Source organism: Anomaloglossus baeobatrachus, chromosome 7 (assembly GCF_048569485.1).
Source record: "Anomaloglossus baeobatrachus isolate aAnoBae1 chromosome 7, aAnoBae1.hap1, whole genome shotgun sequence".
Taxonomy (NCBI): domain Eukaryota; kingdom Metazoa; phylum Chordata; class Amphibia; order Anura; family Aromobatidae; genus Anomaloglossus; species Anomaloglossus baeobatrachus.
Window position 1 is genome coordinate 131,878,298 of NC_134359.1, and position 25,657 is coordinate 131,903,954.

Consider the following 25,657-nt stretch of genomic DNA (forward strand, 5'->3'; position numbering starts at 1 on the left):
AGGTGCCATTTCGCACACATTGCCTTTGTCTCTGTGATTATTAACAGAGATCATTCCACACACCCTCCAAGTAAGGGAGGAATTGCTTTACTTACTTATTATATCCTTCTGTGAGTTAACAGAGGTATTGCACTCTGCCATAGTCTGCAGCAAAGTCTTTGCACGGTGGACCCTGACTGTCTGATACTCCTTTCGGTTATTATCAGACAGCCCCCCGTAACAGTACCTGAGTAGTTCTTGTGAGAAAGCTGGATACCGCTCAAGCTTGCCTGAGGTAGATCGTGCAGTGTGGTTATCGTGACTTACACGATACAGAATGGAGCACCCCGGCCGGCTGTGCCCCGGCTGTATGGGGAACGTGTACATAGGGGCACGTGACATCAGAAGGTCAGAGAGTGGGCTCTACAGGCTCTCGGTAGATACAAAAACTTCAACGCATTTCAAATGACTTTGCAGCCCTTTTTGTCAGGGAATGTAAGCGTGGGAGTGTAGCTTCTATTTAAAGTCTCAGACACATAAAGGAAAAAGAAAGTAGTTGAGCAGGAGTCTCCCCCTAGCAACACACTCTCCTTTATCCAGAGTGATTGCAAATTGCATTGTAACCATACATGTTACCCATACACGTACATAAGTGTGTGCTTGGGTGGACAGATCATTAAAAATTCTGAAATAGTTAGGTTACAGTATTTGTATACTGCAAAAATGGGGTATGTTTAAAATATGTTTAAAAAGGGCATTGTGTCATACAATGGGTTTTCCTTATTTGATATTTTTATCCTTCTTAGTATCATCACCATTTTTATTTTTATCAATACTTTTTCTATTTTTAACATGCAATAACAAAATTAATTTTTAAACGAATTTTAAACATACTCCATTTTGCAGTATACAAATAATGATGGTAAAAAGTGACATACGGACCAAACACTGATAGTAAAAATTGACATACGGACCAAACTGTGATGGTAAAACTGACACACGGACCAAACACTGATGGTAGAAGCTTACACACAGACCAAACACTGATAATCAATGCAGACATAGATCAACACTAATGGTAAAAGCTGACACGCGGACCAAAAACTAATGGGAAAATCTAGCACATGGACTAAATACTGATGGTAAAAATGGACACACGGACCAAACACTGATGGTAAAAGCTGACACCCAGACCAGACACTCATGGTAAATGCTGACACATAGACAAACCACTGCTTTTTAAAGCTGGCACACAGGCCAAACACTATGGTAACAGCTGATACATGGACCAAACACTGAAGGTAAAAGTTGACACAAGGACCAAACACTGATGGTAAAGCTAACTCACAGACTAAACACTGATGAAAATAGGATGAAAAACACTAAAGACACTCATACAATTTTATGTGTATGTGGAAACTCACTGATGTCTGAATGAGGTCTTACAGTTGAAGCCTGGTGGAGGTTCCTTTCAAGTTTGGGGCTGTATTTCAGCAAATGAAGTTCAGGGTTTCTGAAGTGTCCTCAATGCTGAGAAATACAGGTAGATACTTATCCATAATGCAATACCATCATTAAGTCGTCTACTTGACCACAAACATACAGTCACTGCCATTAAAAGCTATCTTCATTGTAAATAAAAAGAGTCCTTGATGATATGATATGGCACCCAAGGATCCTTGATCTCAACATCGTCAAATCTGTCTGGGATTACATTAAGGCCTCCTTCAGACATTAGTGATTCTGGTACATATGTTACTGTTTTTTTTTCACATATCAAAATCACGGACATACGCAGACCCATTAAAATTAATGGGTATGCACACACATCAGTAATTTTTCACTACCGTGTTTCCGTGCAGCGTACACGCATGTCCGTGTGCTCCACATGGAGACAAGTCCATTTTTTTCTGGCATCACTGATGTCCCACAGACCACACTATGGTGTGATCTGTGAAACACGTACCAGAAAAATCACGTACATTTAAAATAAAAAGCTTTTTAAACTCACCTTCTTAATCGCTGTGGTCTCCGGCCGCTGCTCTCTCCTGCTTCCAAGCCAGCTAATTATTTTCATGCATATGTAGTTATGCACTGCACAGCCGACCCGGAAGTAGCTGCAGCGGTGAGAGACACAGCGGCTGGACACAAGACAGCAGGAGATATCGGCACCATGGACAGTAGGAGCGTGGACAGGTGAGTATGATCTCTTTGTATTATCATGGATAACACTCGGAGATCATACGTGTGCCAAAATCACAGCACCTGGAGGGACATACATACCTTTATCACTTCAGTGAAAAACGTCTGTGTTTTTCACTGAAGTGTGAAAGAGGCCTAAGGGACAGAGTGTTGTATAGTATTCACCACTGGCAGTCTGATGGACAAGTGTGGGTTTGGTGAATACCCAAACAACGTTACCTGCCTACTTGCATGGTGCCAACTGTAAAGCTTGGTGGAGGTTACTTTTCAGGGGGTGGCCAAGGCCCTTTAGTTCCAGTGATTGTATGCTTAAAACTTTGTGTGCACAGTTTAACAAGGGATCTTTTCTGTTTCAACATGACTGTATCCCAGAGCACAAAGCAAGGTCCATAAAGGCATGATTGGGTGAGTTTAGTGTGGATTAACTTGGCTGTTGTGTATTGAGCCCTGTTCTCAGCCCCATCAAACTCTTTTGGGATGATCTAGAGTTAAGGTTGCAAGCCAGGCCTTTTGTCCAACATGAGTCTAACCTCACAAATGGTCTTCTGGATGAATGGACAAACATTTCTGCAGACACCTCTAAAATCTTAGTCTTGTACAAAACTTTCTAAGAAGACTAAAGCTGTTATAACTATGAAATGTTGTCAAAGTTAAGGCCTATGGATTTATAATGGTTTGTCATAAACGTTTGTGTACTGTGTCACAATACTTTTGTCCATATTATGTACATACAGAGTAGCAAGAGAAAGTAAGTGTATGCTTTCTAACTACCTGTAATAGTGCAGTGATTACTAATGTGTCCATGTCTTTGTCCCACCAGCTAGACAGACATTTCTATACTTATACACACATAGGGATAGACCTGTTAGTCTAGTTGAGCTGACGGGAAACGGTCATGGGGACAAACCTGTTGGACTAATCATTTACAAACATGTTGTACTCTAGTTTTTTTTTAGTAAAAAACATACATTTTTTGTCATGTAGGATTTGGTCTCTCTAATTCCTCATGGTCGTAGTTCAGGCAGTATGAACCAGCTCTTAGGTTTGTAGACAATTTGGTTAACTATTCCAAGGTAGATAACACAAACTGCTGAGCTCAGTGATTGGTAACAGCAGTAATACGTTGATGCCGATGTGATTTCACCGCTGCAGATAAAACACCAAGACCTGAGCAGCAGTGGTGATCCGGCACTGGAGCCAGGGGCATTGATGGTCAACTTCTCTGAAAGTGGAAAACTTCTTTAAGGCCTGCAACACACATCCGTGCCTCCGGTACGTGTTTGGTACATTTTTGCACGTACCGGAGACACGGAGACACGTTGACCAATGTTACCCTATGGTAGATGGCACGTGTCCGTGTGGTTAGTACGTGTGTGCGCTTTCCCACACAGCCGACATGACCGTTTTTGGTGGTCAGCACGCAGGCACGGACCCGCTAAAGTCAATGGGTCCATGCCTGCACGGACGGCACACGTAGCATGTCCGTGTTCAGCACGTACCGTCCGTGTGCGTTTTTAAACGAATGATGTCGGGTTTTTGTCTTTTTTGTTAAATGTCAGTCTACTTACCTTTTTTTCTGCTGTTCTCAGTCATCATCCCTTTGGCGCTCGGTCTGTATCTTCCCCTGTCGCATACTCACCGATCCCCGATCATCAGCGCGGCGAAGAACAGCTGTGCCAAAGATACGCGGCTTCAATTAATTTGAAAAAGCCGGCCGCTCATTAATCAATCTACTATTCCCTGCTTCCCCCGCCCACAGGCGCCTATGATTGGTTGCAGTTAGACACGCCCACACGCTGAGTGACAGCTGTCTCACTGCAACCAATCACAGCCGCCCATGGGCGGGTATATACTGTGCAGTAAAAAAAATAATTAATTAATTAAAAAAAGACGACGTGCGGACCCCCCCAATTTTGATACCAGCCAGGGTAAAGCCATATGGCTGAAGGCTGGTATTCTCAGGATGGGGAGCTCCACATTATGGGGAGCCCCGCAGCCTAAAAATATCACCCAGCAGCCGCCCAGAATTGCCGTATCCATTAGATGCTGTTCTGGAACTCTACCCGGCTCTTCCCGATTTGCCCTGGTGCGTTGGCAATCGGGTAATAAGGAGTTAATGGCTGTAACCCATAGCTGCCACTAAGTCCTAGAATAATCATTGCAGGCGTCTATGAGACACCCCCAATGATTAACCTGTAATTTAAAGTTAATAAAGACACACAACGAAAAATCCTTTATTTGCAATAAAAAACACTAAGAAATACCCTCGTTCACCACTTTATTAAGCCCCAAAAACCCATCCATGTCCGGCGTAATCCACGGAGGTCCCGCGTCGCTTCCAGCTCTGCTACATGAAGGTGACAGGAGCTGCAGAAGAACACCGCCGCTCCTGTCAGCTCCACGCAGCAACTGAGGTGAGTAGCGCGATCAGCAATGATGTCACTCAGGTTACTTGCGGCCACCGCTGGATCCTCCAACTGTGACAGCAACTCACCCGAGTGACAGCGATGAAGTCACAGGTGAGTTGCGGTCTCGGGGGGAGGACTCGCTGGCCGTGGGTAGCCTGAGTGATGGCAGCGCAAATCGTGCTGCTCACTTCAGTCACTCAGGGGATTAGCGGTCACCGGTGAGTCCTTCACGGGTGACCGCTAATCAGTACGCGACACCCAGACAGAGCTGCGGTATGACAATGAAGTCGGGTGAAGTTCAACCGAGTTCATTCTCATCGTGCAACTCTGTCTGCAGTCAGCCGACATGTATCAACGACATTGAGCATCACACACGGATCATTTCACATGGACATTACACGTACGCATACACAGCCATTCCACATGCACACACGGCTAGCATACGCCATCACACGGATGTCATACGAACCAGAGAAACGCCCATAAAAAACGGAACACGAACCCAAAAAACGGAACGTGAGATACGTACATTTTTTATGCGGAAGTGTGTTTTAGGCCTAAAGTAGTGTATTATATAGTGATAACAATCCAGAAAGATCCTGTCACGCTGTACTCTAAGATGTACAATAGCAGTACAGCGCAGTAATGTGGGACTGAGAGGATTCCTGAAACTATCTGAGAAGGTAGTTAGCTGGTAAACCACTAGGGAGCGTAAAAGTGGAGGAAACGTATAAGCAGGGAATTCCCTAGCAGAGGTAATACTAATCAAGCCCACCAGATGGCAGTAGAATCGTCAGAAAGCCGTGTCACAACATGAGGTCTTGTAAGTACACAAGGGCAAAGTCTAAACGTAGTCAGAGGGAAGCAAATAGTCAGTAGCCGGGAAATCAGAGCCTAGAAGCGACGGGGAGTGGGAAGACAAGACAGAATAAAGGTAAACAGATAAGGAACGAACAGGGAGACAGCGGGAGAGGCACTGATGGAAACAGACAACAAGAGGAGGTTAACAGGTCAGGTGAACATGGAGGTCAGGAGGGGGCAGGGCAGACGACAGGTGACTCAAGAGCAGAACACAGCAGAGCCAGAAGTATCACTGGCGAAGTCCAAGAGAAACAGTGCCCTAATAAAGCAGCCTGACCTCCAGAACGAGGCAGAAAGGATTAACCCCTAACGTGACTTGCATCAGAAGTGAAACTAAAAAAAAGGCTCAGCTCCAGCTGAGCCAGGAGTCAATCATGACAGATCCCTAGGAAGGGCTAAAAATGTGGGTAAAAAAAAACAAACTAAAAGAGAAAAAAAAAAATGCAGAATTGCATTATTTTTCTGTCATATCAGCAACCAAAAAATGTAACAAAAAGTGACTAAATGTCTTACATAGCCCAAAATGGTATCAGTGAAAAAGTCATGTTGACCCACAAAGAACAAGCCCAGATACCGCTCTTTTTTGTAAAGTTATTATTTTTTATTAATGGCAAAATATACCACAAAAGTGAGTACACTCCTCCCATTATTGTAAAAAATACTGACGGTATGACACTTTGATAGAATGTAAAGCAGTCAGTGTACAGCTTGTATAACAGTGTAAATTTGGTGTGCCCTCTAAATCAGAGGTTCCCAACTCCATTCCTCAATGTTTTCAGGATTTCCTTAGTATTGCACAGGTGATAATTTAATCACCTGCAAAGGTGCTGAATCCAACACCCATGCAATGCTAAAGAAATCCTGAAAACATGCACTGTTGGTGTGCCTTGTGGACTGGAGTTGGGAACCTCTGCTCTAAATGACTCAATACACCGCGTGTATGGGGGTTCCGGCCTACTGATGGTCACGATAGATGCCTGCCAATTGCATTGTTCTGTCGGAGATAGGGGTACTTTGCACACTACGACATCGCAAGCCGATGCTGCGATGCCGAGCGCGATAGTTCCCGCCCCCGTCGCAGCTGCGATATCATTGTGATAGCTGCCGTAGCGAATATTATCGCTACGGCTGCTTCACATGCACTCACCTGTCGTGCGACGTCGCTCTGCCCGGCGAACTGCCTCCTTATTAAGGGGGCGGGTCGTGTGGCGTCACTGCAACGTCACATGGCAGGCGGCCAATAGGAGTGGAGGGGCGGAGATGAGCGGGATGTAAACATCCCACCCACCTCCTTCCGCATAGCCGACGGGAGCCGCGGTGACGCAGGTAGGAGATGTTCCTCGCTCCTGCGACTTCACACACAGCGATGTGTGCTGCCACAGGAGCGAGGAACAACATTGTACCGTCGCATCAGCATAATTATGGAATTCCCCGACGCTGCACCGATGATACGATTACGACGATTTTGCGCTCGTTAATCGTATCATCTAGGATTTACACACTACGATGTCGAGCGCGACGCAGGAAGTGCGTCACTTTCGACATAACCCCACCGACATCGCACCTGCGATGTCGTAGTGTGAAAAGTACCCATTAGGCCACCGAACAACATGTCAGTCGGTGGCTGGCGGGATAGCTGAAGCCTGCTATTAGTTCTTAATCCCAGCATGACTTCAGTCCCATTGAGCTTCCAGTGCTGCAGGAGCAAAGTTCATATATCAGAATTGTAGTGCACACAGTTCAGGCAAACAATGTGACATTGCTCTTGGCCTGAACGGACATTCAAATAGAAGCACACCTTTAGGAATCAGGAAGTCAGGACTCGGAGGCTGGGGAGCAGTGTGATCCAGATGAAAGAAAACTGGAGTTACCCTGTAATGCATACTTTTTAACATGAAAAGAAAGTGAAATACACATAATGTGCCCCTTAATCTAGTCAAAGTGATTGTCTGCTCCACCTAGGCTTGTCTGTGTTCATAATGCAGATACTGTCAGCAGAATATAGGCTTATATTTGATAGACTTCATACCATGGGCTGCTATTAAACGCCGCACTATGACTTATAACAAGATCTCTACTTTTGGTAATTCCCTGCTTTTTCTCACATCATAATTAGAGACGGGCGAATAGTAGTTATTTGTGTTTGGATTATTCGTAACTAGAGTTGCTCGGACTGGCAAAAAAACGGGACCGGCGGATCACTGCTCAATAAAAAAAGCCTGATCCACTCCAGAATCTGGTGCCCTTATAAATCAATAGGTACCAGAATCCGGAGATTAAAAACATTGGTGGAAGGGATAGGTGTGCAGGAGCGCACGCGGTCTGCTCACCCACGCTGTGTCATGGCGGCAAACTCCTTCCGGGTCACGCTTTTCCCTTCCGGAGCCAACAATTCAATATTCACTGTTTTGCCCGCCTACTGGCTTGTGTAATTGGTTGCAGTTAGACACGCCCCCACCCTGAGTGGCAGAATGTCAGCTGACTGCAACCAATCACAGGTGCCAGGACGGCCGGTGTGTGGGGAAAGCAGAGCAAGTGTCTGCTGGTCAGTATGGTGAGTGTGCTCGTAGACAAAAACACATGCACACTCCTGTCAGAGTGTGGTGTGTGGCTGTGCCGGTGAAGCGATGTCATGCTCGTACATGTCTGGCATAACATAACCCGACACGGCCTGCCGCTCCCTGAACATGAGCGTGCATGTACCTAGAAACACATGCACGCTCCTGTCAGATGTGTGCGCGGCTGTTCCGGTGATGTGATGTTAGAGTCGTAGAAATCTGGAATTACATCACCCGGCACGGCCTGCCGCTCTCTCAACATGAGCGTGGATGTAGACAGAAACACATGCATGCTCCTGTCAGAAGTGTTTGCGGTTGTTCTGGTGAACGTGATGTCAGACTCGTACAAGTCTGGCATGACATCACCTGCTATGGCCTGCCGCGCTCTGAACATGAGCATGCATGTACCTAGAAACACATGCACGCTCCTGTCAGTGTGCGGCTGTGCCGGTGATGCAATGTCGGACTCGTACAAGTCTGGCATGACATCACCCGGCACGGCCTGCCATTCTCTGAACATGAGTGTGCATGTACCTAGAAACACATGCATGCTCCTGTCAGACTGTGCGGCTATGCCGGTGATGCAATGTCAGACTCGTGCGAGTCCCTCACAAGTGTGACTCTGGCCTAAGAGAAACTGCATGCGGCTTTTTTTTTCATTTAAATAAATAATTAAAAAAGAAAATGACATGCAGTCCCCACCAATGTTGATACCCAGGCAAGATAAAGCCAGCTGGGGGCTGGTAGTCTCAGCCCGCAGCCGCTTGGTATTGCCGTATCCATTAGTTGTGGCAATCCTGGTGCTTTACCGGCTCTTCCGAATTGCCCTGGTGCAGTGGCAATCGGGGTAATGAGGGGTTAATAACAGCGCACAGCTGCTACTAAACCCTAGGTTAGTGATGGCACAGGTGTCTATGAGATACCACTTTATTAACCCCCAACACCCTGCAGGTCTGGCGTAATCCACACGAGGTCCCACGATGATGCATCCAGCTCTGCTACATCTCACAGCTAGCAGCCAGAGAGTACGACCGCTGGCTGTGAATATAGCTTATGACTGAGCCGCGATGAGCAATGACTGCAGGCAAACGCTGTCACAGGCTGGGGGCGCATCTGACTGAAACCAATCACAGACGATAGGACGGCCGGTGGGTGGAGAAAGCACGGAAAGCTGCACAGTTAAGGAAGTGAATTTGCGATCCGGAAGCAGTTTGCCACCATGACACCAAGTCTCCGTAAGTATGAAACTCTCACTTAACTCTTGTTTTCTTTATTTTTCAATTATTTTCCCCAGTGCACCCGGTATCCCGAGTCTGGGTCCCGCACCCGGACATCTTTGAAACCGCACAGATCCGGACTTTTACAGCCCGGATCCGTTCAGCAAGTCAATGGGGGAAAAATGTGTTTTTCTTGCCATGACAAACACTGAAATAGTACTCTGTATTTGGTAAGCATTATATTTACACGAACAGTTACTATTAGCTCATCACTAGTCATAATACTTATTTGAAATCAGCTCCATGGGAAGATGGGGAGAACTATTTATTCAGTCCAAATCCAGATTGTGTCCACATTATGCCTATTGCTCAGTGCAGTTCTCATACTTTGTACACTACCAAATGTTTTGGTAACATATTATTTATTCTCTTTTACTATTTGCTTTCTAAAATATCATTTTTTAAACTGTGTTATTATTGGTTATTAAAAAGTAAAATCTACATTTCATATTTGGTCCTTGTTGAATTACTTTAGGTATTTTGCAGATTTGATGCAGGTTTTTTTTAGATACCACTGTGTTTATATAAAACAATACCTTTTATAATTTTTTTTTTCATTTTGGCTAAAAATGCATGCAAAGTGTTTTATAATTAAAGGGAATCTGAGACCAGGTATTTCTGCGAGCAGCATAATGTAGAGACAGAGACCCAGATACAAGTGATACCAGTGATGTGACAATTACTGGGCTGCTTACTGCAGTTTTGATAACATCACTGTTTTATCAGCAGGAGATTATTGCTAGATGACTAGTACACGTCCTAACTAGTATACACTCTCTATAGCCCTGCCCCAAAAACTGATTGGCAGCTTTCTGAGTATGCACAGTGTATAAAAGAAAAAAGTGACTTGTAGCTCACGGTTGTTTAAAAATTAATATTCTTTTCAGTTTATTCCATCATTTAGAAAAATAGAAGTTTATGCAATGTACAAAAATATTTAAAAGTGACGAGTTTCGGCTGCAAATGTTTTTTGAGAAAGGCAGCCGAAACGCCTCACTTTTACATTTTTTTGTACATTATGTAAACTTCTATTTTTCTAAATGATGGAATAAACTCAAAAGAATATTACTTTTTAATGAACAGTGAGCTGGAGGCCACATTTTCCTTTATTATGGTAATCCACAAGGAGTCACACGGTATTTTTCCTTTGCTCCAGGCACGCTAATGGCTTATGGGGAACAGGTGAGCTGGTTTTCTATGTATGCAGAGTGTACACAGAAATATATCAATCAGTGGTGTGGGCGGGGTTATAGAGCTCAGCATTCAGAGAAGTGCTAGATCTGCAGCAGAGTAAACTGTGATTTTTAGCAAAACTACAGCAAACAGCCCAGAAAGGAGCACATTACTGGAATCAGGGTCTCTCCCCTTATATTATGCTGCTCTTAGATGGGATAGCACAAACCTGGTGACATATTTCCTTTCAGGCCTACAAAAGGGATCAACTTTCCATATTCATAAGTGGCTTAAGAGGTGTTCTAGCAAGACTTGTGGCAGGATTCTGTGTTCATAATGCAGGATTATAGTTGTTTTTATATACATGAAAGAGTGACTAATTTCTTGAAAATAATTTGCCTTTTCCCTTTCAAACAGTGAGCATGGCCACTAACAGACTAATAGGTGCAGTGGCAGGGACCATTCTGGCTCTGGGGGTGATATTTGGAGGAACAGGGTGGGGAATAGAGTAAGCATTTTTTCCAAGTTTTCTGTCTGGTGCCTAGTGTGTGAGGTAACAGTAATCCGTGTGTCTGAGCCTTCTGTGTACTTGTCCCATTGGCTTTGTGTCATGTGGTGATGACCGTACCAGTCATGTGATTTGACCGTGTCTATGTCCTGTGAATTGCTCATGCAGTGTTGACCCTCTCCTGTCTGGGACAATGTGGGGCATAATTATATCCATTTATATCTTTGTTCCTTGAACCCAATCAGAACTGGATATGTCTATTTATGTGTTTTTTAAATGTCTGTGGTAGGAACAATGACATGTTTTTAACAATTTACATTGCAAAATGCACATATTGTGGTGTGATGAACATTTCTAATGTAACACTGTTCCTTTACCCTAGAAACATGGTCTTGGCAATGTGTAATCCTTACCAGCAAGCTATGGCAATAAGTTTTTGGTAACTTTACAATTACTCTATAAATTTCTATTTTTCCCCAGCACATTTCTTACAGAGAACACACTTGATTTTTATGTAATAATTTGGTCACTTACTATGGTCCTTTTTGGCAGATACTTCAGGACGTTTGTTTTATCTAAACCCTTAAATAGGTTGTCCAGGACATCAATTGATGGCTTGTCAATAGTATAGACTATAAATCTATAGAAGGATTGATTGAGGTACAATTCAATAAGCAGAACATAGGCAAAGTGCCACTGCCCGTTTGGTGTTAATATAGACAAAATGTTACACATACAACAGTCCACGTGTGTATGGTCCTGTGCCAAGATCACCAATAAAGGTCAAAGTAGACCCCTGTTCACATGGGTCAAACTATTTTTGATCATTAGTTAATGAACTATCCTAAGGAAATCTGGGACAGCTAAGAATTTTTATTCCATTTAGCTACTTCCCCTGCTTAACTTGCTCTATGGTCTTCTGTAAGCCATTCAAGTCATTTACCCTCCTAATATGAAGAGCAGGTAATGTTGGTCACATATAATTGTGACTGTATGTTTAAATTTGTTTTCACCAAGCCAAATCCGATCTCCTGCTTTGCACTGATGAGGGGGCAAACACCCCAAAACACATGTGTGCATGCAGTGTTTGTTTTTTCTTCTTATTCCAAGTCAAGCTGCAAGGCTTATTACTTATAGTATTGCTAGATACAATAGCTGGCGCTACAGTTCCAGTCCCCTTCATTTTTAAAGATACTATTTGCATATATATGTTCTAAAGTTCATCAATCTCAGAAGAGGTTTATATCAAAATACTCCAATTTCCCAATTGTATCTCCAGATTTTTTTGGTTTATACTTCACAGCTGGATATTTTTTACACCCCAGTGTCCTCATCTACACCAATGCATTCAACTTGCAGTTTTTATAGCCTGTCTGTCTTTAAAGAGAACCTTAATATTTATATGTTTTATATAAGAACATAAAAACTGACAAGGAGATTATAATTTATAAACTTGTATCAACTGATCATCAGTAGCAAATCAGATAATGTTTCTCCAGGACAGTATAAAACAGTGTTTCCCAAACTCCATTTCTCATGGCCCCCAACAAGTCATGTTTTCAGCATTCCCTCACTATTGAACAGGTGATGGAATCATTATCAAGGCATCCCCTGTGCTATATTAGGCCTCTACCACACTCACGTGTAATTCACGCACGTGCCGAGAGACACGTATTTCCCCTGCGTGTTGCGTGCAGGTAAGTACGTGTCTCTGGTACGTGCAGGACACGTGTATTCTACGTGCGCTATCCGCGATAGCACACGTAGAACCGGTAATTATCATACTCACCTGGTCCTTCCTGCTGTCCGCGCTGCTGTCCGTGGTGCTGATCCTCAGTCTCCAGCCCTCCCGTCTCCCCGCTGCTGCCAGGCAGTGAAGTGAATATTCTATGAGATTACTGAGCGGCGGTCGGCAGCAAGAGGCAGCAGCGGCAGAGACAGGAGGGCTGTAGAAGGTGAGTAAATGTTTTTTTTTTTTTTCTCTGACACGTGTGTTTTCTCCGCGCGTGTCACACGGGACCGCATCCACACTACACCCGTGTAGTACGGGTGCGGGCCGTGTGACACCCGTGCTGCCGGAGAAAACACTGACATGTCAGCGCTTTGAAAAACGCACACACGTACAAACGCACACGGACACACGTTCCGTGTGGTTTTACATGTGTGTGCCTGCTACCATAGGGTAGCATTGCTGTACGTGTCTCCGTGCCGCCGGTACGTGTAAAAAATGACAAACACGTGCTGGCGGCACGGATGTGTGTCACAGGCCTTAAGGAAATCCTGAAAACATGACCTGTTGGGGGTCGTGAGGAGTTTGGGAACCACTGGTATAAAGGTCAATTATTCTTGTCAGCCATTGTCAGAGCACACTAAGGCCATGTGCGCACGTTGCGTTTTTTCATGCATTTCCGCAGCATTTTGAGCAGCAGCGTTTTAATGCAAAATTGCATGCATTTTGATTATCCAGGCAAAGTCTATGGAAAATATGGCTTTCTTGTGCGCACGATGTTTTTAAAAATGCAGCGGTTTTGGTGTTAAAAATCTGTCAAAATCTCTGCGTTTGAAGAAGCAACATGTCAATTGTTTTTGCCATTTTGGCAGCGTTTTGCTAATATTAAAGTCAATGAGAATTATCAAAACGCACAAAGAATCAAAATCCTAGCATTTTACATGCTTTTTTGATGCTAAACGCATGCTTTTTTGTCAAAATCAAAGCGTGCGTTTTTGGCATTATAGTGAGGTCAAGAGGTTTCCATTTGCCCTCACATCCATTCCGACTTTAAAAAATGAGTCAAACAATACTTTTACTTTATTTTGAACATAATTATTAAATCTCATTAATCCTTTTCGGTAAATTATCATTATAGTGTTTGATTTAAAGGTTATTTTTTTTTTTCTTTCATTTTTTTCCTAATGTTTGAATGTTCAAATTTTATTTAGTTGTGTATTTGTATTGAACACGCATCTCAATTTAAGCAATGAAAATTCATGTAAAACGCAATCAAAACGCGTCAAAAACGCTATAAAAACGCATGCGTATTTCCTGCGTTTATGTGGTTAAAACCAAATTTGACAATGACAAATTCTACCAGAGGATGCGTTCATTTCTGCAAGTTACTGAACGCAACATGCACACATGGCCTTAGGGAAGCTGTGATGGGTTTGGATCTGCTTTTTCTACTCTGCTGTTACTAACAGGCTTGTACTGGTCTACAGGAGAACAGGAGAATCCTACGGTGGGCCCCTTTGCAGTTGTTAACCACTTTTCCCCCCAACATAATAACAATAATAATAAATTATATTTATACAGCGCCAAAATATTCCCCAGCACTTTACAATGAATCAGTAGTTGCATTATTCACTTGTTTCACTATGTACAGACAAAGGAAGTATCTCACCATTGATTATAAAAACACATATACAAAAATACAATAAAAGACAGATATTCCTAGAATAGCAGCAGGACAAGAACAAGTGACAGTGCTAAATTAGACTGAACTTCAAAATCCACATCAGAATTTAGAAATCATAGCAGGGCATACAAATAAAGTGCTAAAGAATTATGACTTGTGCAGAAACTACAGTGAAGAGTATCCTGTATAATCTATGTGGAACATGTGCAAGAAAGAAAGACAGTATAAGGCCGAGCCCAGTCAAATATAGCTACTAGTGATCAAAATCAATGCCCCATTACACATCAATAAGAGAAGGGGTATGTACCTTACTGGCTGGTCTGTACCTTACTGGCTGGTCTATGTGGTCTAAGTAACCTGCTTGCCTGCTGCAGACCCCGACACGTGTTTCATAACTTGCTCAGGGTATGCTGATGTAATATATTATTTTGTAGAAACATAGGTAAATTTGTGAGTGTAATATTGTGTGCCGGCGTTCATAGGAAGTCATCATATCTGCTGTACAGAACAGTGCTAATGTACTGCTTTGTACAGCACAACCAATCAGGCAATCGCAGCTTCAAGTCTCCAAAGTGTGTGTGGGGGGGGGATTAAAAAACTTTAAAAAGTGGAAAAATACATTTTTCAAAATATGGAAAAAAATAAAAAACAAAACAGTTCAAATCACCCCCCTTTGAGAATAAAGCAATTAATAAAAAAGTAAAAATACACATTGAGAGTAAAACAATAAAAAAGTAAAAATAGACATATTTAGTGTCACCACGTTCAGAAATGCCAGATTTATCAAAATATGAAATACATTAATGTGATTGTTAAAGGGTGTAATGATAAAAAAAATCAAAACTCCAGAACTACATTTACATTATTACATTGCAATAAGAGGCGATCAAAACGTATCTACACCAAAATGGTACAATTAAAATCATCATCTAAGGGTGCAAAAAATAAGCCCTCACACAACCCCAGACCACCCAATAATGAGAACATTACAAGTCTCCGAAAAGGGTGCCAAAATCGCTATTTATTTACAAATTTCAGAGATTTTTCTCCACTTAAGTAAAAGAAAATTATACATATACTCCTACTGACCTAGGGAATCATACTGCCAGGTCAGTTTTACCATATAGTGAACATGGTAAATTGAAAACCCAAAAACAACTGTGAAATTCAACTTTTTTTGCAATTTCGCAGCACTTGGAATTTTTTGTTCTATGTAGCACAATCAATGATGTCAATGATGTCATTCAAAATTATGACTCGTCCTGCAAAAAACAAACCCTCATACATCTCCATTAACAGAAAATAAAAAGTTATGGCTCTTGTTAGAAGGGGAAGAAAAAACGCAAAAACGGAAAAAGGCCATGGCGGAAGTGGTTAATAGTATCACTGATGTATGACAATAACAACATCTTCCTATATATGACAATAACACCTCCCTTGTATATAAAGATAACAGAATATTCTGTGTTTTTCCGTGCTGCACACACACATTTTACCCCACCCAGTGGTATTTCCCAGCTGACAAGCAGGAACACTGTCAAATATTGAGACAGCCCCTACCAGCCAGAGCTATTATCATTGAATATTTCCCTATTTAAAGGGGTGGTTCACAAATATTTTTTATTTTTTAGATCGATATTATATTGAGAAACAATGTTTCTCTCAAATTCCTTGTGTTGGCAATAGTGCCTGTGAGAGGCGCTATTGCAGACCGCTGTTCCCCGCTCTGTGACACCCGGCCTCCATGACCTCGGGGATCCGGTGATGTCACATTAAGTTCCTGACACCAGGGCCGGCTGCAGTGTCTGTGAATGATGGGCTGTGGGTGGTGTTTCACCGCTCATCACTGCCCATCTGCTCCCTCCTCCCTCACAGCAGAGCGCTGCAAGCAGGAGATACTCTGGGCTGTGACAAGCGGTGAAACACCGCCCACAGCTCAGTGACTCGGAAGACTGCGGCCGGCCGCACAGATGGGATGTGTCTGGAACTTGACGTGATGTCACCGAATCTCTAGTCACGGAGCCCAGGGCTCACGGAGCGGGGAACAGCGGTCTGCAATAGCGCCTCTCATAGGCACTATTGCCAGCATAAGGTATTTGAGAGAAACATTGTTTCTCAATATAATATCGATCTAGAAAATAAAAAATATGGGTGAACCACCCTTTTAAGTTTTCCTATTAATATACAGTGTTTTTGAGAAAGATTTTATATTTTGATCCCCCTCTACATCATTGTGTTTTCAAGGTCCTCAATAGGTCTTCTTTACGTTGTTCATAAAGGTGGACATTTATTGGCAGGCTCAGTATATTGTGGACCATTCAACATCAGAATTTTGCTGTGTATCACTTCAATAAGATGAACAGCACAAAAGTTGCTCTTATTCTCACCATAGAAATAATCACGTCTAGCCATAAGGTATGCACATGTAGGAAAGGCAACAACTTTTCTCATTGTCAACCAAATAATATTACCAAATTAGCTATGTCAATAATGGTGACAAAGTTCATTGTTATATATTTTTATCCTGTTATATATAAGTCCTGTTGCCATGATCTAGTGTACTCTGTATTTATGTGAATTCACTTTGCAGTAATTGTTAATGGTATCCTTTTTTGTTTCGTGTAGCCTTTCTAGATGCTGTGTTACATATATTTGTGTAGTTTGAGTTTTGTAATCTGTTGCAGATGTAGTGATCTTGTCATTGTGTAGAGTCTGATATGGGGAATACGTTAGTGGGCTGCAGCAAATAAAACAAACTATCAGTGTTAAATATCATAGAATGAACTACAGGTTTGAGTAATAAGTATTGAGTTTTGCAAACACTGAACTGTTATTTTGAGCAGATATTATAATGGTGTGTACCAAATGAGTTTTCATCAGGTAAGTACTATAAGACTTCTCTGGACACAGAAAGCCTGCCTTTATTTTAACACCTATTTGCATGTTCGCCTTATGAGTATTCAATTCTACTGTTTCCAACATATCCATGTTTTTCAATGGCTGTACTAATTATTATCACATTATACAATAATTCTGTCCAATATACTTAGGGATAGTTTACCATTGTTTACTATACCATAATTAAAGGGCAGCTGTCACTTGATTCATACTGCCTGAACTACAGGCAGCCTGCGTCAGAGACCGTCTCTCTTACCAGAAACCTGTATGATTTACTCTGAAGTGTTAAGGCATTTTACAAGAACATATTTAAAACAAGGCAGAGGATGAGGATACTAGTCATGGAGGTATGTCCCCCCAGTATGTCCCTGGCCACGCAGCTAGGCTGACCGATCTCTCTCTATGTGTGCATTTCTCATTAGGCATGGTAGTAGGTCTACATTTTTAATATCAGACATTCTTCTTAGCATATAAAAAATTAAAGTAAAAAAAGATGGCTACAGGGGGGAAAAAAAGCTTGTCACACAAAAAGGTTCTTTATCCAGCTGAGTAAGTCTGGAGTTGAGGTCCAAGAGGAGTAGCATCTCGTCTTGCCCTTTTGTGGGGATTTTAGTTTGGAGGTTAAGGCTACTTTCACACATCCGGTTTGAGCCCTGCGGCTCAATCCGGCTGTGAAAACTATGCAACGGATGCGGTGAAAACACCGCATCCTTTGCATACGTTTTTACATGCGGCCGGTCCGGTTTTTTCCGGTTGCGGCATGCTACTGAGCATGCGCAGTGGAAAATACCGCATGCGGCGACCGGATGCGTTTTTTTCCGCATCGCGCCGCATCCGGCCTCCATAGGGATGCATTGAAAAATGCGCCGCAGCGGCCGGATGCGGCGCGATGCAGTGTTTTTTGCCGGAGCAAAAAACGTTGCAGGGTACGTTCGATCCGGCCGCCGCATCGGCTAAATCTGCCGCATGCGGCAAAAACCGGACCGAACGCAAGCCCCTACGGCACAATGCGGCACTAATGTAAGTCAATGCAAAAAAAACCGCAATCGGCGTTACAAAAGCCGGTTGCGGTTTTTCTGCAGAACGCCGTATTGTGCCGCAGAGCAAAAATCCGGATGTGTGAAAGTACCCTTATAGAATAGGTGAAGAGCCTGTCTCTTTTTGAAGCGGACTTGTGAAAGTTTGTATCCTTCACATAAAACACTCAAGAAAGTATAAGGTTTATCAAAAAAGGGACTCTCATGTTTTTTTCCCATTCCAATTAGATAGTAAAACATCATTTTTTAGGGGTCTGAAAAACAAATCAGTGGTGTATTTTTAATATGTTTTAGACCCCCCCCATGGCCATTTAAAAAAACACACTTGTTGCACAGTCCATTTTGTTCATCCTTGTGGCCATCCATGTATAGGTGTGTGACATCCGTGTGACATCCGTGTTTTTCCAGTGTGGCTTAAAGGAAGAATGAAATAGCAATTATTATCCTATATTTTGCAATGTTAAGCATGGATTTCACACGGATGTCATCCATGTGCTGCACTGCCGGTAAAAAACAAGCATCTCTCCGTGTGGATCATATGGACACGTACGGTCCACGTGAAAACATGGAGGTGTGAAGATCCGCATAGATTTTAATGAAGATTCATGTGAAGGTGTCTCCGGTACGTGTGAAAAAGGACACCACACATATGAGAAACACAGATGTTTGAAGGGGGCCGTAATGTAATACCCTGTTTCCCTGAAAATAACACCTACCCCTAAAATAAGCCCTAGTAGGATTTTGGGGGAGTTTTTTGAGTATGCCAAAAATATAAGCCCTACTCCAAAAATAAGCCCTAGTTGCGGTTCCATAAGGAAGTGTCCATGCAGCTAAAAAAGTTAAAGGCTACAGCAGAACTCTTCATCAAAGAAAGCAACCCCCCCCCCCAAAAAAAAAATAACACACTCACCAGACCCTAAACAATTGCAGTTGGCAAGTGCCGATGGTGGTTGGGCTCTCATAGAGAGATCTGCATCACGGTAAGGTCCCTCGCCATTCCAGCTGTATTGCACTACAGCTCTCAACAACAGTACCAGTACCAGGTACCAGTACTGCTCCGTATGAGTGATACTGCTTCCAGTTACCAGGCGGAGCCAATTTCTGTAGGACGCAGGTGGACCTGACAGCGGCGCAGTGCAGATTTGTATGTGAGAGTCCATTCATTTGTGTGAATGGTGTGATTCTTTTAGGGGGTATCTACTTTCTTTTGGGGGTAAAGATCACTCGGGAACACTGTAAATGTGGAACCGTTACTGCGCTGCTGGGGATACGACACACATCCAGGAGAAGTAAAATACAAGGTGGTTTAATTCAATGCATTTCGAAGTGTAACCCCACTTCTTCATCAGGAAATCCACCAATATCTTTTGGGGCTAAACTGAGTAGTGCGTAGAGAATAATAAATTTAAGCAGGTAATGTAAACCTTTGTAAATATGGTTTGTACCCACTACTATAGGACTGGTTATGAACCATGAGAATAGCAGATCAGATAAGAAAATTTACATCTGAACCAGTAATAGGCTTAATACAAAATGTTGATGTTCCACAATGTGATGACATAATTACATTGACTAAGTGTTGATTTTATTTTGTTCAAGAATAAATGTGGATTGTTGTTCATGGTAAAATATAACACATCTTCAGAAAATGTGCCAGAACGCATCTTTTAGAGTAATAAATAACATAAAACCCTGTCTTATTTTTGGGGAAACAAGGTAGTGATCCAGATAAGACATGTAGCGTGTCTGGATTTAGTGATGTTGCTGGCTCTGTATAGAATTTCAACTGAATTACATCAACTGGCAGGAAAATAAAATGTTACATTTAGTCTGAGATTCCACTTACCAACATTTTGTACTGCATTAAATCTGTCTACATAAGGAATCCGACAATGATCTGCACAAGCAAGCTGTGAGTTATAGAAGTGAAGACAAAGTGGCGAGGTTCTGGAAATGCCAAAGTGAGACTATGAGATGATTATTTTAAGGACCCTTCAGTTTTCAAGTATTCTCTATGCTGTTTAAAGATAATTACCCAGAAGGATCTCTTATGCACCACCTCTTTTATTTTTTGCTTGCTGACTGCGCATCATCGTTTGATGGTTCATGTAAATAAATTGCTTTGATGTCCAGAAGAGTCTGATGGACCTGAAAACCCTTGTTAGAATGATATAAAGTAAAGTATAAATAGCATTACCAGAGTTTCTACAGATAGGGCAATTTAATTGTTATGATTTAGATTCATAGCTTTACATGAGCAGAAAAATAATATTCATTATTTGATCTTATTTTTTTTGAATAATAATGTGTTCTCTTCTTCCTGGACAAGGAAACCGTAAACAGTCATATCATATTTCATTTAAAAATATGTAAAAGGTGTGAAGAAAACAATAAAAAGGAAATGCAGAAAACAAAATTGTATTGCCCTTCAATATCCTATTACTAAAACACTAAACCTTATTGGATAAAATTCCCCTAAACTATTTTATTGCAAAATAATGTGCTGTTAAATGGTTAGCAGTTAAAAGCTTAATGGAATGAGGCCAGTGTAGCAAATGAATAAAAAAAATCCTCATTTACTCGATGAGGTAAAAGGAGAGATTAATAGAGATTAATCTGTGTGTATTTCGTAGATTAGAACACAAAATGATTTGCCTTTTGTGGTTGGTTCTTATGTTTTTCTTCCCATAATCCTTTATCGCAGGTCCTAGTGCTACCAACCTTATAATAGGGTCCATCGCTGGTGCCATCCTGGTAGCAGCTATTGTCCTTGGGGGGACTGGATGGGGCTTTAAGTAAGGAACAACGCATGTCTTCTCTTCAGTGGCAATGCCATAACTCTTTCTGCTTACTGTATATCTCTTTTGAGTTTCTGCTACATGATTCTGGTATTTCACTAATTTGAAATGTTAATTAAACCACAAGAATGCAGAAATGAATGCCACTTGGGTGACAAGATAGGTGAAAAGGAAAGATTTTTAGGGTGCTTCTTATTAGAGTCTGAGCTCCCTTTTATTACATTTGTGATTTGGTGTTGGCCGGTAAAGTCAAATTTGACTGTTGAATTTTCAGGAACAATCAACTGATCAGTTATCCAGAAATTTAAAAAAACGTTAGCTCTACGTGCTTGCCAACATAATGGGGAAGCTTCTCGCACCAGTTAAGTGAGCTAATGGTGTAAGGTTACACTAGGCAGTCTAAAAGTGCGCCAAATTTTTCAAACAGCATGAAACCGTGTGAGAAATTTGACACATTGTAAAACCATCTATTATTATATTTAGATGGTTTTAGTAGACCTGCCCCAGTGCCTCATTAGGTATGTAACATCAACAATCCTGCATATTATGTGGATTACACCTTAACTGGGAACCAGTGATGAGCGACCACTGAGATGCTCGAGTGCTCAGTGCTCAAAACAAGCAAGTCAGACGCTCAGACTAGCTTGAACCATGTACCGAGTATAATGAAAGTCAATGGGAAACTCAAGCATTTTTGCTGAAGACTTTCCAGAAAAATGCTCATGTTTCCCATTGACTTCCATTATACTCAGTAACTGATTTGAGCCCATCGAGCGTCCGATCTGCTCGTTTCGAGTATCAAGGACTACAGCATCTTAGTGCTCAATTATCACTACTGAGAACAATTATGCATGTCACATAAAGGCCCAGTTCATGAAGGTGTTTTCACCAGTTTCCTGACATAAAACAGATAAAAAATGTGGCACAAGTTTTGTAACTTATGGCATTTTGTTGCCAGTCCCTGCCATCTTTTGCTAAAATGGTCAGAGCATCTAATTCATAAAAAAAAAATCACTTGATAGCATTAATTTTGCTAGAAACATACTCCAGTCAGTGACACTTCTAGCACAGGCTCACGTCAACCATAACATTTACATAATTTAAGTGACGTGAACCTTCTAATGTATTATTAGGTCTATTTTACTCCAGAGGTCCCCTGTCATTTAGACTGGCGTGTGCAACGCCCATCTTAATGAATCAGGGCCAAAGTGATTTGGCCTGCAGAAGAAATTGGATGTAATACAGCTATAAAACTACAAAATATAAATACTTTTTGTTAAAACATCACTTCAGCAATATTTCTTTTCTTTAGTGCTGGAGTGGTCATTTAAATTTAAGCCCCCTGCCCCAGTCACATTCACCTTCCGGTGTTCTCACCTGTTGCTGATGCCACTCCAGTCCTGCAGTGCCATCTTGTGTCCGTAACTTCTGACTGGCCGGAAGTCAGAAGTTACATCTCAAGCTCTCAATGCAACTCTGTGGGAGCTAGAATGAGGTTATCATAGCGATGTATCGAGTTGTGATATCCGGCGCGCTCCATGAAACAATGGAGCTTCCAGCAGGTCACAAATCACCGAAGCACGATGGAGTTGCAGTGATTGAGGGTAAAGCCACTAGAAGATGAGTATAAGACAGGGGGGCATGGGACTTACATTTAACACACTACTGCAGTGGGGCAATTTAAAAAAACCAAAACACTGGAGTGGTGCTTTAAGCAGGGTTCATTATGCCAACTACTTCAACTGATTTATTTTGTGATATACTCCATTGTGTAAAGCCCAACACATACTGAAACTTCTTCCCTTATAGAGGAGAGAAATCTTTACACCAACTGTTTTCTATAATTTATAACAATAATATTAGCATGCCAATAGATATGAGGTGTCCTGCATAAGCGTAGACCATTGGTGGACTCCACAGCAAGCTAATGACATAATGTTCATAAAACACTACAAAACTCAAATTAGGAACACTACCAATAACAAACCCCTACTTAAGCCATAAATATAGCTTAAAGGGAACCTGTTATGTCTGCAAACGTTATTAACCTGCAGATATGGAGTTAATCTGCGTTCTAAAGCCTTGCAGTCGCCTCTGAGACTCAGAGACTCTGGCTACCTGGAGGAAATGAACTTTATTGCTCCCAGCAGCCTCTGGCTTTCAGTCATAGAGGCGAATGATCAGAGTAGTTTCAATCACCACTCAGTACACAATGAGCAGCAATTATAACCACTCAATGCAGAGCCGGTGATCAGTTAGTGCCGGAGTGTGCTTATAGCCGCCACTCACTATGTACTGAGCAATGACTGACGTCGCGCCAGCTGCAGCTCTCTGACTGTAAGCCGGAGGCTGCTGGCAGGGTTAACTTTTATTTCCTCCTGGTAGGATGACTTTCCGTGCGGCAGACGAGCAGATTTGTAATGCTATTAACCTGCAGAATAACCGTACATCTAAAAGTTAATATAGTTTGGGGACTTGGCAAGTTCCCTTTAATTACAGAATATGATCAAACAGGGGAAGCACATAATGTACATTGCAAACCATTGTAACAGAGTTTGAGAACAGATATCTGTAACATAACATTGCTTTGTTGTTCAATATTTGTATTTTAAAATCAAACAATTCTTGACACAAATTAAATCAATGCAGATTTATTTAACCCATGCATTCCTAAATGGAATGAAAATGATGTTTCTAGGTTGTAGATTTGCCTTTTTTAGTATTTTATCAAGCTCGTGTTAAAAAATACACATTTATAAAATTCCTCATGTCTGATATAATGAAAAGTATGTTAACAGGTATTAATCTAGAATAATGTCTTCCCTATAATGACTTTCCTTTAAAGCCACCAGTTTTCCTGACACCACATAAAGCTATAGCTGCTTAGTCTATACCTTTATTCTCATACACACTAATTCAATTTATGCTCCAGCCTCATACGCTAATGTGAAAAGAAATCCAGGAAAACTGATGTTATCATACAAGCCGATCACATTATCTCACTACTTAATGAAGTTGGAAAAGGCAAGTGCAAATTTAAATGAATTACTGAAACCTGGTCACAAATATTAAGTGAGTTTTTCCAGGACTGGGCTGGTGTCATCATGTGTAGATTACAGAAGATGAATCTTCTTTCTGATCTTGTGTCACACAATAATGGTTCCTGGGCAACTCTCATCTCTCACAACTATAAAGACTTAAGTAGGGGATTCATCAAAACTTTTTGGACAGTTCTCTGGTGTTAATAGTTAACAAATTATGTTACTCTGTGTTTTTGTGCAAAAAAATATCATTCTGTTTTAAGCCAGTATTGCACCTTTTGAAAAGTTGGTGGAGAGGCAGATCTAATATAGGAGAAGCATAATGTGAGGGAAAATAGCCCGATTACAGAGATGTTTCACTTACTTGTGGGAGATTATCATTAGAATACTAGGTCTTATGTGCATGACAGTCAGGTTGATCTGTTTAACCCCACCCCACCCTGATTGGCAGGTTTCTGACAATGTACAGTGTAGACAGGGAGCTGCCAGTCAGAGGTGTGGGCGTGGTTATACACAGGTCAGAACTCTTAGCTTGGCCACCACTACATCAGACAAAGCAGGGATTTTATTAAAACTGAACCAAACAGCCCAGTAAGGCCGCGCTCACATCAGCAGTATTTTGCCGCAGGGCCGGATCCGGTACAAATGCGTTTCAGCTTCATTAATTTCCTATGGAATCGCGGCAACATGCGGTCACATGCGGTGCATGTGATCGCATCCTACCGCAACTCCATTGGAGGTGAATTGAGCTGAAACGCATTTGTATCAATCGGCCAAGTGGAAAAATACAGCTGATGTGAGCAGCACCTAATTGACACATCACATCGAAAAGTAATGCAAAAAAGTAGCATGGTGCACAGTATGCATTTTTTGTGTAGGACACTTTGTATATAATAAGAAAGAAAACTATTTTTTTTATTTAAAGGGGTATTCCTCTTTCAATTTTCTTAAGGCCATAGAATTTAAGTTATCGAGAAGCAGAAGTGCAGCTGTATTCACCCTATTCGCACCCTATTCGCACCTCTTTAGTTGCTGCTCCTGTTGTGCACAGACTGTTGTTGACAGGTTGCAGTGGTGACGATATGACTACAGCACAAGTGACTGCTGCAGCCAATCACTGAGCTGATCTGTGTCTGCTGTCTGCATAGTCAGGACTGCTGAGCCCAGTGAGTCCCTGCAGGCGTCATGTGCGCTCTAGTTTTGATGCTAAAGAGGACCAACCACCAGGATTTTCATACATAAATTAAAGCCAGTGCTATACTGGCGCTATCATGCTGTTCCTATAGATATCTTTAGTTGTGAGATCGGATGTATACTTTCTCAAATATAAGCAAGTAAATATTGTGAAATGCACTGTTATTTGATGAGAGGTGCAACGGAATATGTAATATATAGGTCGGGTTTTGATAGTTATTTCTACCCATGTCTGCCTGCCTGTCCTTACTTCCCCCTTGTCTTTCCTCCATCCTTCTTCCCCCTGTAATAACAGAGACAAGGGGAGGAA

The 25,657-nt window shown here is 41.9% G+C and overlaps 1 protein-coding gene across 3 annotated transcripts in view; it reads left to right on the forward strand.

Annotated features, from left to right (window-relative positions):
* Window positions 1–25,657, forward strand: part of ADAM23 (ADAM metallopeptidase domain 23) — a 414,934-nt gene that overhangs the window by 372,952 nt on the left and 16,325 nt on the right. Inside the window, exon 25 of one of the 3 annotated variants that reach the window (XM_075317713.1) lies at window positions 21,019–21,109. The exons of the other annotated variants lie outside the window; for them this stretch is intronic. Coding sequence (XP_075173828.1) covers window positions 21,019–21,109 — 91 coding nt within the window. The remainder of the gene's footprint in view (window positions 1–21,018; window positions 21,110–25,657) is intronic. 3 annotated transcript variants of the gene reach the window in all.